The 14,535-nt window shown below is 41.1% G+C and overlaps 1 protein-coding gene across 1 annotated transcript in view; it reads left to right on the plus strand.

Annotated features, from left to right (window-relative positions):
• b4galnt4a (beta-1,4-N-acetyl-galactosaminyl transferase 4a) overlaps positions 1–14,535 on the plus strand; it is a gene marked incomplete at its 3' end in the record, with an annotated part of 125,543 nt that overhangs the window by 96,447 nt on the left and 14,561 nt on the right. Inside the window, exon 8 of the mRNA XM_079223866.1 lies at positions 9,559–9,637. Coding sequence (XP_079079992.1) covers positions 9,559–9,637 — 79 coding nt within the window. The remainder of the gene's footprint in view (positions 1–9,558; positions 9,638–14,535) is intronic.

Here is a 14,535-nt window from a genome sequence, read left to right on the forward strand (position 1 = left end):
GCTGATATGCTCCTGAGCGTGGCAAATTGTGTGTGCAGCAGGATTAATCGCCGTGCATTCATAAAAATGAATTCCTCAAATTAGATGGGATAGAATTGAAATGAGCAAATTAGCAGGGCAGAACAGAACAAGATATAATTTTCAAAAAGAAAAAAAAGTTATGTGTACAGCAATAATAATCAGTTATTAGATTGTATCACCTGGTAATTTAAAACATTTGTATAGCTGATAAAATAAAGAAATACATTGAACCAAACAAATTTGATGTTTCTTGACTATTGGATGGAAAGCCACTGTGAAAATGATTTGTTATTACGTACGAGGCTACATCTAACCGTTGGCAATATGTTATGATGAAAGTAAGTTCAGGGCCATTTGAGTCTATTTTCAGACTCCATTCTACCACAAATCTGCAATTTAAAACAGCTTTCACAATGTATATGCTGCTGTTCCTAGTTATTGTCATATTGAGCCCAGGATGAAATGCGACTAAAGTAAAATTTGAGCATAAAAGAATAGAGTTGAATTACAAAATGTAATTGAACACAGAGCAGAATGAAACACAGCAGACACTCCCACTTTAGCAAGGTTGTAGAGACCCTGTTTTTTTTGTGTGTGTTTTATTGTAACCTTCTTTCTTTTCTCGCGCTTTGGACTGGGGTTACTTATTCGTCTCGGTTCATTGGAGCTGTACAGCCGACTGTCGTAGAGCTGAGTGAACAGTGACTAATGGCTGCTGCAGGGTTGAATCATAGTGTCAGGGAATGAAACATATTGTTGTTGAGGGGTTCACTTGAAACACTTCTCTCGCCTGTTGGAGTTCTCCACACAATGCAATCGATCGCTACTGAAACCACACACACATAAACACTGTATATATATATACAAATTATACCACATTTTCCCCATCAGCCCCTCATTCTATCTCTGTCTCTCACTCACTCACTTTTTATGGCCTTCTCTCTCTCCAACGACAGAATGGCATTTACATTTGGGGAGGGAATTTAAAGCTATAAAAGCAGATGAGGTAGAAGAGGGAAAGGGCTTTCAGAAGTGTGCATATGCTGTTGTGCAAACAGCGCGCGGAGGGAGACCCACGCTGTTCAAAAACGGACAGAAATGGAGCTCCACTAGTGGGCTGCAACCGTGGTGTGTGAAAGTTTGTCCTATGGTGGCAATTTAAATAGATGGGATGGACAGGAAAGTAGGATCAGTACACCTGTTTGGGAGATCTGGTCGCCGTCCACACCACCTGGCTATGGCCACCTGCAGGCAATGACTCACACTATTGTGTGTGTGTGTGTGTTCAAATTCTAAAGTTAGCTGAACACAACTTGAGGATGGAAGAACATTTGTCCCTCTTGCTGTATCAGTTTCTTTCTATCTTTTGAGGCTACATGACACTGAAACGGATCAATGTGGGGATTCATGCGATAATATCGTCAAATTAAATGTACTACCATAAAAACTAACTACTTATATCCCCAGTGACTTGCTTATTTGGGTTGATAGACCCAATTTTTATAATTGATTACCATTTTTAAGTGCAAATACAAAACAAGTACCTGTCCAGCTTCTGAAATGATATGATTGCTGCTCTTTCTGCTATTGGAAATGTGTCATGAGTGAATTGGAAATGAAAATGATCGTTGATTGGACAACATTCTGAAAAACAAGCCTTAAACTAGATACTGGCATCACACTGACCGCGATGCCAGTTCTCCAGGACCACATTTCGCCATGATGACACACAGAGGCTTACAAGGTGAAACCAATACTCAAACTAGACTGAATCAAAGTTAGAAGTACCAAAATGCTTCTTCTTTCTGATGGCACCCACAACCTGACATTTAAAATAATACCCGTGTCAAGTTGAAAGTGCTTCTTTTTGTTTGTCTCCACCTCTGCTCATACCTGTGAAGTAATAGTTTGGCAGTGTCTGCTAGGCGCTGTCACAACAGCTTGATGAGTGACAGTGAAGTAGTCCGATGAGGAACCAAGATAACCCTGTCAACACTACCTCCGCTCTCTGAGCCTCGAGCTATATAGACATCTGCGGGGAGATTGACATTTGCTAAAATTCTATAAACTGAACTGTGCCGAGTTGCATACTGAGCTAAATCTGACGGCGAGCCTGGCGTCAAGTATTTCACAACCTTTTGAGCAGCTCAGACTGGGATGTGTTTGAAAGTACGAACGATTGGAGGGACTATTGTTTGAAAGATATTGGCGCTTAATGAGGCGAGAATAAGGTGAGAGTTCCCAAAAATGCCATAAGACAAAACAGCGTAAATTAAACGCGTTCTGTGTGTTTTTCGATTCACCTGCATGTGCTTCTGTGGATACGTTTCCAAACATTAGAGTAATGGTCTGTCGAGATTTTCACCTTTTTTAGGTGTAATGATTGAAATTCAAAATGGCTGCTGCTGACCTTTTGACAGAGGCGTGGTGAGGAGGTGAAGTCAGAAGAGGATTCCAAGGTTTTCTGGGCTGCCGCAGCTGGCATTTTGAAGGAACAGCTTTCTGTCCACAAACTGCTGGGAATGACATTTACGTTGGATCCTCCACAGACATGTGGGCGTTGATGTGTGTTCTTCCTTTTCTATGTGCAAGTATGTGTGTGCCTTCTTACTTTTTAGGCCTTTTCCTGCTTCTCTTAACACTCCCCGTTTTCATTCCTGCTCTTTCTTTCTCTTTCATTCTCGTGCTTTTAACACGCAGCAAACGCTCCCATTTGTTTCCCATACGCTTGACATACCACAAAACCTCCAAAGGCCGATAATAGTTGGAAGTCGGGAGTTAACCGTTGCTTTTCCTTCAACAATGAGGGAAACTCAGTGGCAAATGACCAGCTATTTCACTAAGGGATCTCTCAGTATCTATAATTGAATCATTTAAGCACTGCTTGCTATTAGCTGGCGTGGACACTCAAGCACTTAAAGAGAGAAAAGTATAGTACTTGTGCTCATGGCATCATAGGAATACTGATTGAGCGAGGATGGGAGCTGAATATTGCACCTGCACTGTCTCATATTTATGTATATATACATTTAGATGTGAGTGAACTTCTGTATATTTATTCTTGTGTGCACACATCTCCGTGATTTGTGTTTGAGTGCGAGTACCAACCTTAATGTCAACATCTCTCCGCTCAAGGTAATTGGTTGCTACACCGTAGCAGTTGAATTAGACTGAAGCTGTTTGCCAGCAAGCTGCAAAGATTTCTCTGTACCACTTTCTTCCCTCAGGCCCTTACTTTACCATCTGTTTCTATGAGTGATGGGAGCCTGCTGAGGCACAAATCTATGTTTGAGTGTGTGCGTCCCTCTGTGTCCGTGTGTGCGTTGGCTTATGTTTAATCAGAATGTCTTTGAGCGGTTGATACACATCTCTTGAGATGTGAAAGACTGTTGTAGCGGACATCGGATTGGCAGTAAGGCGCGAGTACCACCGAACGGTAACACAGGGCTGCTTCTGGCCAAACGTGGTTAGAGACAGTAATGATGACGGAGGGTCAGCTCAGCCTGAGGAAACACAGGAATTAGATTCTGAGCAGCTGCGGAACGGATATTTAAGCTATTTGGAAAGTGACAAGTATTGAGATATCATAAAAAGAGATCAGTAGTTAGGCACGAAAGCAGACAACGCCATGGGCACGTGTTTACACACACACACGCACACGCCTAGACAGGAGTTGAAAAGATAAGGCTTGCATTATTCTATATTTTTCTCATTTTCAACAAACCCCATGAAAACCATGGACAAGTGTCAGGAAGCTCCACCCAAAGTGCTTGTCGAATGGTCCAACCGAGTCTGAATATCTTCATCGTCAGTGTTGGGGCAGGGGGCTGCATCCGTCAATTTCTGTAACTTTCCAAAACCTACAATGCCCACACAATCCATGCCCAACACATGCCCACACTTGCCATGTGTGCGGAGGTGAGGAAGTAGCAGGGTTTGTACTTCGCTCTAAAGCTCTTATTTTTCATCTAATTCTGTTTGTGTCAGTGTGTACAGCCGAGTGCAACACTATAAATGCCTTCCAGGAAACAGAGCAACATTATCGCCATATTTAAACAATTATCTCGTCTTCTCACCCTGCCTTAGAGTGGCGGTTCGAAACAGCTGTAAACACTCTTGTCTTCCAACAAAGTAATGAATGGTCTTGGGGCTACACACACCCATCACTGCGGAATACATCAATCTTAAAGAAAGGTTCTTCACTGGCCTATAGTTTTTTTTTCTTTCTTTTTTGAAAGGCCTAGTCAATGCTTTAAACAACTGGGATCTGTGTTTTTGTGCATATCCAAATAAAGTACATAGTTTATTTACACTTGTGAGTGTTTATAGCACCGCTGTGTGTTGGATTGGACTAAAATAAACTACAGATCCCGTGTTTATCGTAATGATGAAATATTCCAGCCATTGCAGCAGTGTGGTTTATTGGTGTGTGTTTTAGACAATATATTGGAGCTCTGTAGCGTAGACGAATAGGCTTCATCAGGCTTTGGATACACAGATTATACTTCGGTACCTACTTTAGTATGCTACGTTAGTTCGATCCATTTTTTCTTTGGTTTTGATTGCATAATGCGATTTGTTAACATTATAAAAATGTTGTTAGCCTCGGCAAATCCTTCCAACTTGCTAATAGGCTGTATAATTGTGTATCTCTTACATGTCTCCTGTACATGAATTGTTTGACCTTGATGAAATGTAATACTTGTAATTGCACTTTGCTGTGAAGAAAAGAGCATATGCTTCTCAGCGTGGCACAAATACACAAACCCCAGGAGAGCAAGGCATTGCTAGTCACCGATTTATTGTTTTGTGTCATTTCTTCACATATCTGCGCATTCAGGCCAGTAGCAGAGGAGAAGGAGTGTTAATACAAAATCAAAGTGAGAAAGTGAGGAAGTGGAGGCGTAGAAAAGAAAAAGCATTGAAGAAGATAATGCTGTAACGCTATATTAGATAATTACATATGGGAGAATTGGACGCGTTAGATAGCAGAGAAGAGAAGCGTCGGGTAGAAGCAACGGACAAGATACAGGAGAGGAGGGGGGAAGGAGATGGGGATGAAGGAGAGGAGAGGGGGACGAAGCGAAGGGAGGGGGATGGAAGAAAGAGGATTTATTGAGGCTGCAGGGAAGAGCAGCGTGATAGCTCTCTGATGGATTAGAGGAATGCATGAGAAATGGAGTGAAGAGGGGAGTGAGCGCGAGGGGAGAAAAGTGAAGTTTGTGCGTCTCCTTGGGGCAGCTCTAAACACTGGTATCATTAATGTAGTTGAGAGGAGAGCACTCGCCGAGCACAGTCTTTTATTTAAAGGGCCACCTGTGGGTATTGGAGAGGGAGGAATCTGGCAAGAGAGAGAGACAGGGTGACAGTCAGATAGCATAAATGAGAAATTGAGTTGGAAAAAGAGAGGAGATACTGGAAAAGTAGAATCAGGAAATTGCTGTAGCCGGCAGGCAGATAGATGAGATGAAGGGGACGTAAAAGAAAGAGGGCTGGTATTTACCAAGGGCAGAAAATATACTGTTTCTCTGCTCACTACAAGCCAGGTTAGTTACACAGAGGGTGTGTGTGTGAATGTGTGTTCAATCTGTCTGACGGTCCTCAGGATGTTGTGCACCAATGGATGTTCTTGCCAAATAAATATTTCATACTTTGGATGATTCTCTCTGAATATTGTGTCGCTCCAACAGTCCCGTCTTGTGTTATCCAGCCCAGTCGAGCTCCTTTGTCTGACTCTATCCGTTCAGCCCAATGAAGGGAAACTGGAAACAAAGACTCCAATTAGTCAGGCAATTAGACTCTTGTTTTGTGTCCTCTACTCATCCTCTGAGTCACACGCTAATAGCTATTCTTTCCTCTTCCATCTCTCATTTGCCCTTCACTTGCTTTTTTATGTTTTTTTCCTCTTATGGCGTGGCATTCTATATGAAATCCCATCTCAGGGATAGTCATTGTAATATATTTTTCCTTTTAAGATAAATAAAGCATTTATATATTCCTCTCTGTTTCTGCTCTTCATTGCTATTTATCGCTTCTCCTTCCTATTTTTCTCTTTCAACCGTAGCTCGCCTCGTCATCCATCACAGGGAGACAGGTGTGACCAGTGCACCCACATACACATCGACTCAGGCAACACCTCTGTACTTTATCTCCGGTCTTTCAGTTTCGTGTAATACCTTTCGATAGAGATTTAGACATTTTTTTTGTTTCACTATTGTCTTTCTTTCAAATAACAGCATTCACATCTTTCTCATTTGTCTCTGATCACGTCTTCATTTGGACCTTCATGACAAATATTTCGGACTTATTCACGTCCAATTAAAAAAAAAAAGACATAGATAATGAAAAATACTAAGAAAAGGAAATACCTTTCAGTAGACAACTGCAGACAAGAAATTAACAAACATCTCACCTTCACAGAGAAACTAAATTGCTAAATGAAATTGCTTTTGAATTGGCATACAAATTACTTAAACTCACAAAGAGAATATGTAAAGGATGTAGCTAAACGATAGATACCTGTGTGAATAGGACGTAATGCTCTGCTGTCTGCATCTGTTTCTCAGTCTCTGTCTCTCAGTAGCTTTCACACAGCCTGTTCAAGGTGCCTTTCTTCCACCTCGCCGTTCTATGTAAAAAGTGTGAATGGCAATGCTGCTCAGCCACAAAGCTATTTTATGAATTGTGATATAATCTTTTTGTTTGTCTCCATCTGTTGAGAGGCTGACTATTTTGCGTCGTGTGTGTGAATGGGTACATTGTCTTATCTGGAATCTTGGAGCAGGTAAACGGGTTTCTCTTGGCTGAGCGGCTGCTGTCACTGCTGAGGTTCAGGTGCTTTTGGGTGTGTTGTCTTCTTTTTTTAAAGATTAGATTAGATATAGAAATTTACAGGATTACATCAGCAAACTGGCTAAAGTGCACACAAGAGACATAGTAAAAATCAAAAACAAGTAATATATATATATATATATATATATATATATATATATATATATATATATATATATATATATATATACACACACATACATACAGGCAGGATAAATAACTATTTTTAACAGTGTAATAATATTGCACAGGTTGGGTGTTTGAAGTGATGTGTTTTGGGGGTTTCTGAGAGTGGCAGGGAGAAGGTACAATTGCTATTCATGTTAAGTGTCCTCCTTGTCTGTGGTTATGTATTAGCCTGACACTGTGGCGGCAGACTGCCTACTCTCAGCTCTAACATTAGATTATCCCCCAGATGGACTCAGATTATGGGCAGAAACAGACTAATGAAGGGTCAGGAAATGTAGCAATATCCCTAAAAACCCATCTACAGTCGTCTGCTCAGGGGCAGGAACTCAATAAACGAAGGCCTCCAAAAAATATCATTTTGAATTCAGGATGTAAAAAGACACGCCAACTTGAAATTTAATTTGCTAGAATAGAGGGAGTGAGATTCAATTCTCCATAAATGCTTTTTGGGAACCAGTTGTGTTTTTTCTGACAGTAATGTGCCCATATTATAAATTACTTTATATTACACTACAGACACAATTCTGCCCTCAGTTCTCTGTTTAAGATGATTACTCAATTTCCCCACAAAATCATTGTAGTCATTGCATTTTCATCTGATCTAATCTAATCTAATGACTCTTTGATTATTCTGTCTGAGGCGAATAAAGTAACACGTTATTTTCTCTTCTATTTTTTTAAAGTGTGGCTTCGCTTAAAGTCATGGCATGGCGTTATGTTTGAATCATTTGGGAAAGGGCATGTTGGGTGCCAGGAGCTGAAAGAGGCACTTAGGTTCGCTGAGTGCCGTTTCAGCAGCTGCACAGAGGGACGTTGCCTATTCATGAGAGTGACCTTAGCACACTGTCACTGCTCTCCTGCACCTGCAATGATTTATTGGTTACAGAACACTGGGCAGCCGGATGATACGCTGGCGTTTGTGCATGGAGCAACACGCAACCGTAACCCCTTGAGCCTTTGTCCTTCCCTTTCAACTCGGTCAGCCACATCAGGAACAAAAACACACACACGCTGCCAATAAGTCTACACTATAACTGTATGTTGCCAATCTTTATTGTGAAAGACCAGGCTTGTATGTCTGATAGTGCTGAAACAATCAGTCTGTCATTTATCAAGCGGAAATACTCCGGCTCTGACTTCTCAATGTGACCATTTTTCTGCTTGTCTCTTTTGAGTTTTGAACCGCTGGTTGCGCAAAACAAGCAACTTTAAAATGTCACCTTGGGCTCTGGGAACTTTTGACACTTTTGTCATTTTATAGAATATTTCATCTTTTTAACTTGTGAACATGCACATTACTCGAGAACAAGGATAACTTCATGCAGCAAAAGTGTATCTGTTTGCTTGCTTCTCACTGTTTCATGTTATCTCCGTTTTTTGTGGGGCTATTTTCTATTCAAAACAAAGACTTCATCAAAGAAGATGAGCTTTTGTTTGTTTCAGGAGACAAACGGGAGACAGGAGAGAGAAACCAGGCCATCAGAGAGAGAGAAAAGGAAACCGAAACAAAGACAGAAAGAAAATGAGCAGCAAAACAGAGAAAACCATCGCATAGCGTATTGAATCTCCATGAAAATGGAGGAGCCAAATAACTCCAAAGTTCAGAGTAGCAAATGTTTTACAAATCACCAGACAAACGGAATCAACATGAGCTTGTTTATAGGAATTAGATTATCCAAGATGCATGCTATGCAATCCATCAAAGATGAGCATGTCTATGCATTTAAGGCACATTTATATTAAAAAAAGGGCATTCATGCACTGTAGATGTGTAGTATATATGAATACATGCAAAAACATGATTTCATGCACCGCCCAACAATGTGTCTGTGTATTAAAATATGTTTGAAGATCTAATGATGTGAGGACCAGTGCTCGGGTGTCACTCATTCAGCAGCAGATGCTGGCGTATCATCCGAGCTGTGTTTTTGATAAGAAAGTGTGTGTGTGTGTGTGTGTGTGTGTGTGTGTGTGTGTGTGTGTGTGTGTGTGTTTCATCAGTACAGGGAATAACATGTGCAGTAAAACTTCAAATCAAATCTTTACTCAGTCCAAGCAGGAGATCCAGAAAAATACTGGAGCCTGTGTAAGTGTAAAATGTTGATTTATGTGGAGCATCGATTTTCTTCCTCACCATCTCAGAAGGAGTGTTTTATTCAGGACCCGAGGCTGATAATATCCTGGCTCACAGACGTCTCTTTTGCCATCTTGCCTGTAGCACAGATTTATACTCTCGGCTGATTAACCTGTCTATTCTCAGGTCCAGTTGCTATATGTTTTTATGACTATTCTGTGCTGTTAAAGTCAAACGGTTTACTTTGCTTCACTGCAGTCTCATTAAACCCTGTGATAGCTTTAGTTTTTGGTGACACAAAGTTGCTCACAGTTGTATTTCTGGTCGGTCTCGACACATAACAGATCCAAAGGTGGAAGGAGCTGCAGTGGCTTATTATAGAAGATAGATTATTATTTTTTCATCAGCGTCAAAAATCTAACAATAGCTCTCTCTCCCCTCAGCCTAATCTCGTCCAGACGATACTACTTTGAGATCCTGCACAAGCAGGATGACAAGGGCTCGGATCACGTGGAGGTTGGGGTAAGTGGAGAAATCTAATCGCATGAGCTCACTTCCTCTACTCAACCTCTCTGTCTACACGTCTTATCCCTCGCCGTCATTGCACTCTAGCCCACTCTTAACTTGTAACCTGTGTTTAACCGAGTCAGAGTGGTGGCTGGTGACAAATGAAAGGGAGCGTTTGAAGTGGAAAGATCTCTCCCTCCTTTGCTGTACATTACTTAGCGTTGTGCTCCTTTTCCCATGGTCTCATGTGATCACAACTGCATGCCATGAGAATGACCTCCTTGTTGTCACGCTGGCTACCCCTCCGAGCAGGGAGCAACTACTATCCTATTCCTCCTTCTGTCATTACTTTCCTCCTCCGTCTCACTCTCCCGCTACACTTCTCATTGGTTTTCCCTCGGTCTGTATCTTTGTTCTGTACTTTTTGTTCTTCCCCTCTAACTTTCCATGTTCCCTCCCGTTCGCTTTGACTCTCCACTGCACCATTCCTCGCTCAGTAGTGGTGTTCTGCACCTCAGGCAAAGCTCAGAGATGAGTGGGGCTTAATTCTGAGATGAAGTTTCAAACGAGAGCCCACACGCCTTGTGTGAGCGTGTACTTTGAGTGGGAGGGTAGATGGAAAAAAAGAGATCACGTGTGTGTGTGTGTGTGTGTGTGTGTGTGTGTGTGTGTGTGTGTGTGTGTGTGTGTGTGTGTGTGTGTGGAATGAATCTCTGAACAAGCCCTGGGTTATTGCCATCATGGTGACCATCATCATCAGCAGAGCTGGAGCTGCTCTCTTCTTTCACAAAACTTCAGTGTCATTTTTGCACCCTGATGGTTAATGATTTTTTACTTCTTTCTCAGTCTATCTTTATCCCTTGCAAACTCTGTGTGATTGCCCCTGGCTACTCTCCTCTACCACATGTATGTCTTCCTATTAGCTCTTGTTAGTTTCTTCCTGGATATTTATATTCTAAACTGTCCTGTCATATTTTTCTTTTCTTTTTGCCCACCGTGTTTCCACAAGCCACTCCTTAGTCTTGGCCACAGCTTTCCAGCACTGCTGCACTCTTTTCTGTGAGAGAGATGCATCTACTTTACAGTGGTGCCATACTGACACTTGGGTCCCCAATCTGGCTCGGTAATAGTGAATCTGGTGATTTTATGGCACAGTCAGCTATACCTATGTCAAGGTTTTCACACAGACTGTAATGAAATGTGCTGTTGGTGGCAGGTCTCCCAAGTATTATTTTGTTGCTGTGGGAAGCTGTGGGTCGTTGGTGTGGGTGTGTTATGAATATTCAGCTGATGATGTGCAAGTGTGACTAATACATTAAAGCCTGTGACAGCAGCATCCCAGTGACAAACAAATTAAACTTGACTTGGAGAGTCTCTGTATCGGGCAAATGGACTGAGTTGGTGAGATAGGCTACAATCCAATAACATGTTTATGTTCCTGCCGGACTGGTGAATTCTACTGGTTAATCTGGTGCCAGTGGGGAGGAGGGGGTCCCGGGGCTAGATGATGTGTTCCAACCCAGTCACACTCCCAACCTGCCGCTTCGTCCGTGGTCAGTATTAGATGGTCGAGCAAAAAAATCCGCTCAGGGCAGGTGGGAGGGGAGGTTGGATGGGTCAAACAAATACAGCAGACCACTGTTCATGTTCTGCGTAAAACCAAGTCATGGTACATTGCGTACTTTTCCAACGCCAGTTTATACAAAGATGTACTTATTTTAACCCCAACCAGGATATTTTAGGATCTAAGCCAAACCAAGTAATTTAGTTGACTAAGTAAATACATGGGAAGTTCTTTTGAAAAGAGACTGTGTACATGTACGAGCTAGCGGATACAGACACACAGCCCCAGGATATTCTGGCAAAATCATTTAAGCTGGCTCAACTTTTGCGACAACATAGCATGTCATCTACGAGCAGCGTAGTATCATTACACCGCTCATTGTAAAGCGAATGGTGTAATTCTCAGTGGGTTTGTCGCCCCAGTTGACCCATATCACATAGCATACACCGTAGTCTGTTTAAATATAAAAATATTGATGAGAGCAGTTTTAAAATATATACACAATTGATACGTTATTTAAACCTGAAATCCTGGATCATATTAAGTCTTCTCACAGATATCTGGAGCAACATACCCACAAAAACACAGACCTGCGTTGTTATAATGCTTGGCTTTTCCTGTTTTGACTCCATATGTATCAGAGGAGACACATGGCTGTCCACATCGTCCCCGGGTGGACAGTGTTGACCCGCACATGGCAAATCCAAAAGTGCCCAAAAAATAAATTGGCTTTTGCACAGGCAATTAAGAAAGATTTATGGCATTGAAACTTAAGGTTTTGGTCTCTTAATCACAGATTATTGGTTTGATCTAAGGACAGAGACTGAATGGACACAGATGTCAAAAAAAAAGGGAGGAGACAGAAATAAGGGGGAAATAATAAATAGGACAGGAGTCTGCAGAAATATATATATATATATATATATATATATATATATTTATATACATATATATACATATATATACATGTGTATGTATATATATATATACATATATATATATATATATATATATATATACATATATATATATACATATATATACATGTGTATGTATATATATATATACATGTGTGTGTATATATATATATATATATATATATATATATATATATATATATATATATATATATATATATATATATATACTGTTCACTCGAGGATATATATTCCTGTTCTCTGTGCCTCGTGGTATTTCATTCAAATCATCCAGAAAGTGTTCATGTGATTATGTCTAATCAAGGTCATGTGGACATCTCTGTCTCTCTCCTTCACCCCATCCCCCCAGCCAACTACTCATGAGGCCATCAATGTGGGTTTGTACTAGTAGAAACGATTTAATGAAGCGTATAAAAGTCATGCAGCAAATCAAGATACTCTGCGGGAATGTGTGCATGTGTGTACGCAGCGCTGTCTTAGCAAGTCCCCTGTGTGTGATTTAGCAGCGGAATACATTTCACACCTTGACAAAAATAGCAGATTTACCGTGACCAGCCCACAACAGCATAAGCCCAGGGCTCACATAAATCCACAGAAACCCAGGCACTCATTTGTTAAAGAGCAGATAGCGTGGATTCACAGCTCTTTCTCCTGTGTTCTGCACCAAGCTGTGATTGCATGGTCAAAGGTGGGCTGTTCCTCTGGGAAAGTATTTGTTTAGCAGCGCTTGTTATAAAGAAACAAGAGGGTGTAAATATCGGATAACACACAAGTCTAGAAGTTACCTTTTGGCAAGAAAATAAGAAAGAGAACCCTTTTCTCTGTGTGTTGGTCCCTTTATTTTCTATCGTGTGAAGGAGTTAGTGGAAATGGCTGCAGGAAGGCGGAACATAAACAACATTAGAGACAGGAAGAGACAGGTTAGGAATAGTGTGCCTTTCTCAAGGGGGTGGAAAGAACTGCATTTGTATGTATGAACAGCAGGCCAACCCATGAGGAGATTGTTGAGTTGTTAGAATGAGTAGGTCGCGTTACTACATCTGCAATCTGACTGAACATTTCCACTGCTGCGCTCAACACTCTTCAATTAATTTCAAACAAACTCTTTGGAGTGATGACTGTTTTTTAAATGGATTACATGAGTTGAAAGAAGACTTGGTGAGATTCTTAAATGTCATCTGGATCTTTGTCAGTGACACACAGGACCTTTCCACTTGCCTAATGGAAAATGTCTCTTGCTTGGTCTTGTGACAGAATGAAGGAAAGCGTTGGCCATTAAACGGTGTGATTGAGAGGTGGAGGGAGTGGGAGAAAGAAGAGAAGAAAGTCACGCCTTAATTAGTAATGGCAACTTTATGGAGAGGCATGGCTGTTGGATTTAAATGTGGGATTTTAATGGCAACGTTTTTATCACTTCTGCCAGACCAAGTCTCAAACTGCCGACCGATTAATACACACACCCATGCATGCATATGCACCCATCTACCCCGGCCTCCGCAGACTCATTCCCTTAGGCACAACCATACTCACACTGGCCTCTCAGCATCTGCCAATATAAATCAGCAGTGGCCCATGTGACCTGAAACCAGCTAGTAGAGTATATTGTGTGTGTCGTTTTACTTTGGAAATCATTCCGCTTCCTCTCAGTCTCTTTCCCACCTTTCAGGGTTGACTTTAGTTCAGCATGGAGTCTTTTGTATCAATTTACTTTTCGGTTTTCACTGTGCTTGTTTTCATATCTTTTGTTCCACTTTAATTTGTTCTAATGTAATTATTATCTCATTTACTTCGCTCTTTATCATTAACATGCGGGAGGGCGACATCAATGCCAGTCAGTATGACTGTAATGATTGCATGGCGATCACCCAGGCTCTCTCTCATTATGAGGATGAAAATGAATGAAAAGTGCAAGACATGTTGTTGGAAGAAAAAACATCAATTTCTGTCTCACTGTTATATTAATTATCATATGTTCTGTTTATTAATCATATACTGTGTAAAGGCTTGTGGCTTCTCATTTGACCTACTTTCCTGTTAAAACATACGTATGCTTTTCAAGTGACCTTCTGATAGTCATGAGACTGTGGATGCCTACTTGTCTATGTTTTGAGAACATACGCTTGGTATCATATGACCATGCCAATGAAAGCCAATTTAAAGACGTCATGAGAGCTTCTGTGACTGTGTGATTAATGTATTTAAGAGGTAACTCTTTGCTCGTTCAGAGAGCAGTGCAGGATACGCAATTCACATACGATGTTGTGTAATTCTTCTCTGCTCCTTCCTTGCAACGAATAAATGTCCTGATCAATGATTTTACCACCAGGTGTCGAGTAAATATTTTCGTTACACATGGACATCATTTCTCAATCGGAAGTGCTCATCATATAACTCAATTATTCTAATTCATG

The sequence above is a fragment of the Taurulus bubalis genome, assembly GCF_910589615.1.
Source record: "Taurulus bubalis genome assembly, chromosome: 9".
NCBI classification, from domain to species: Eukaryota; Metazoa; Chordata; class Actinopteri; order Perciformes; family Cottidae; genus Taurulus; species Taurulus bubalis.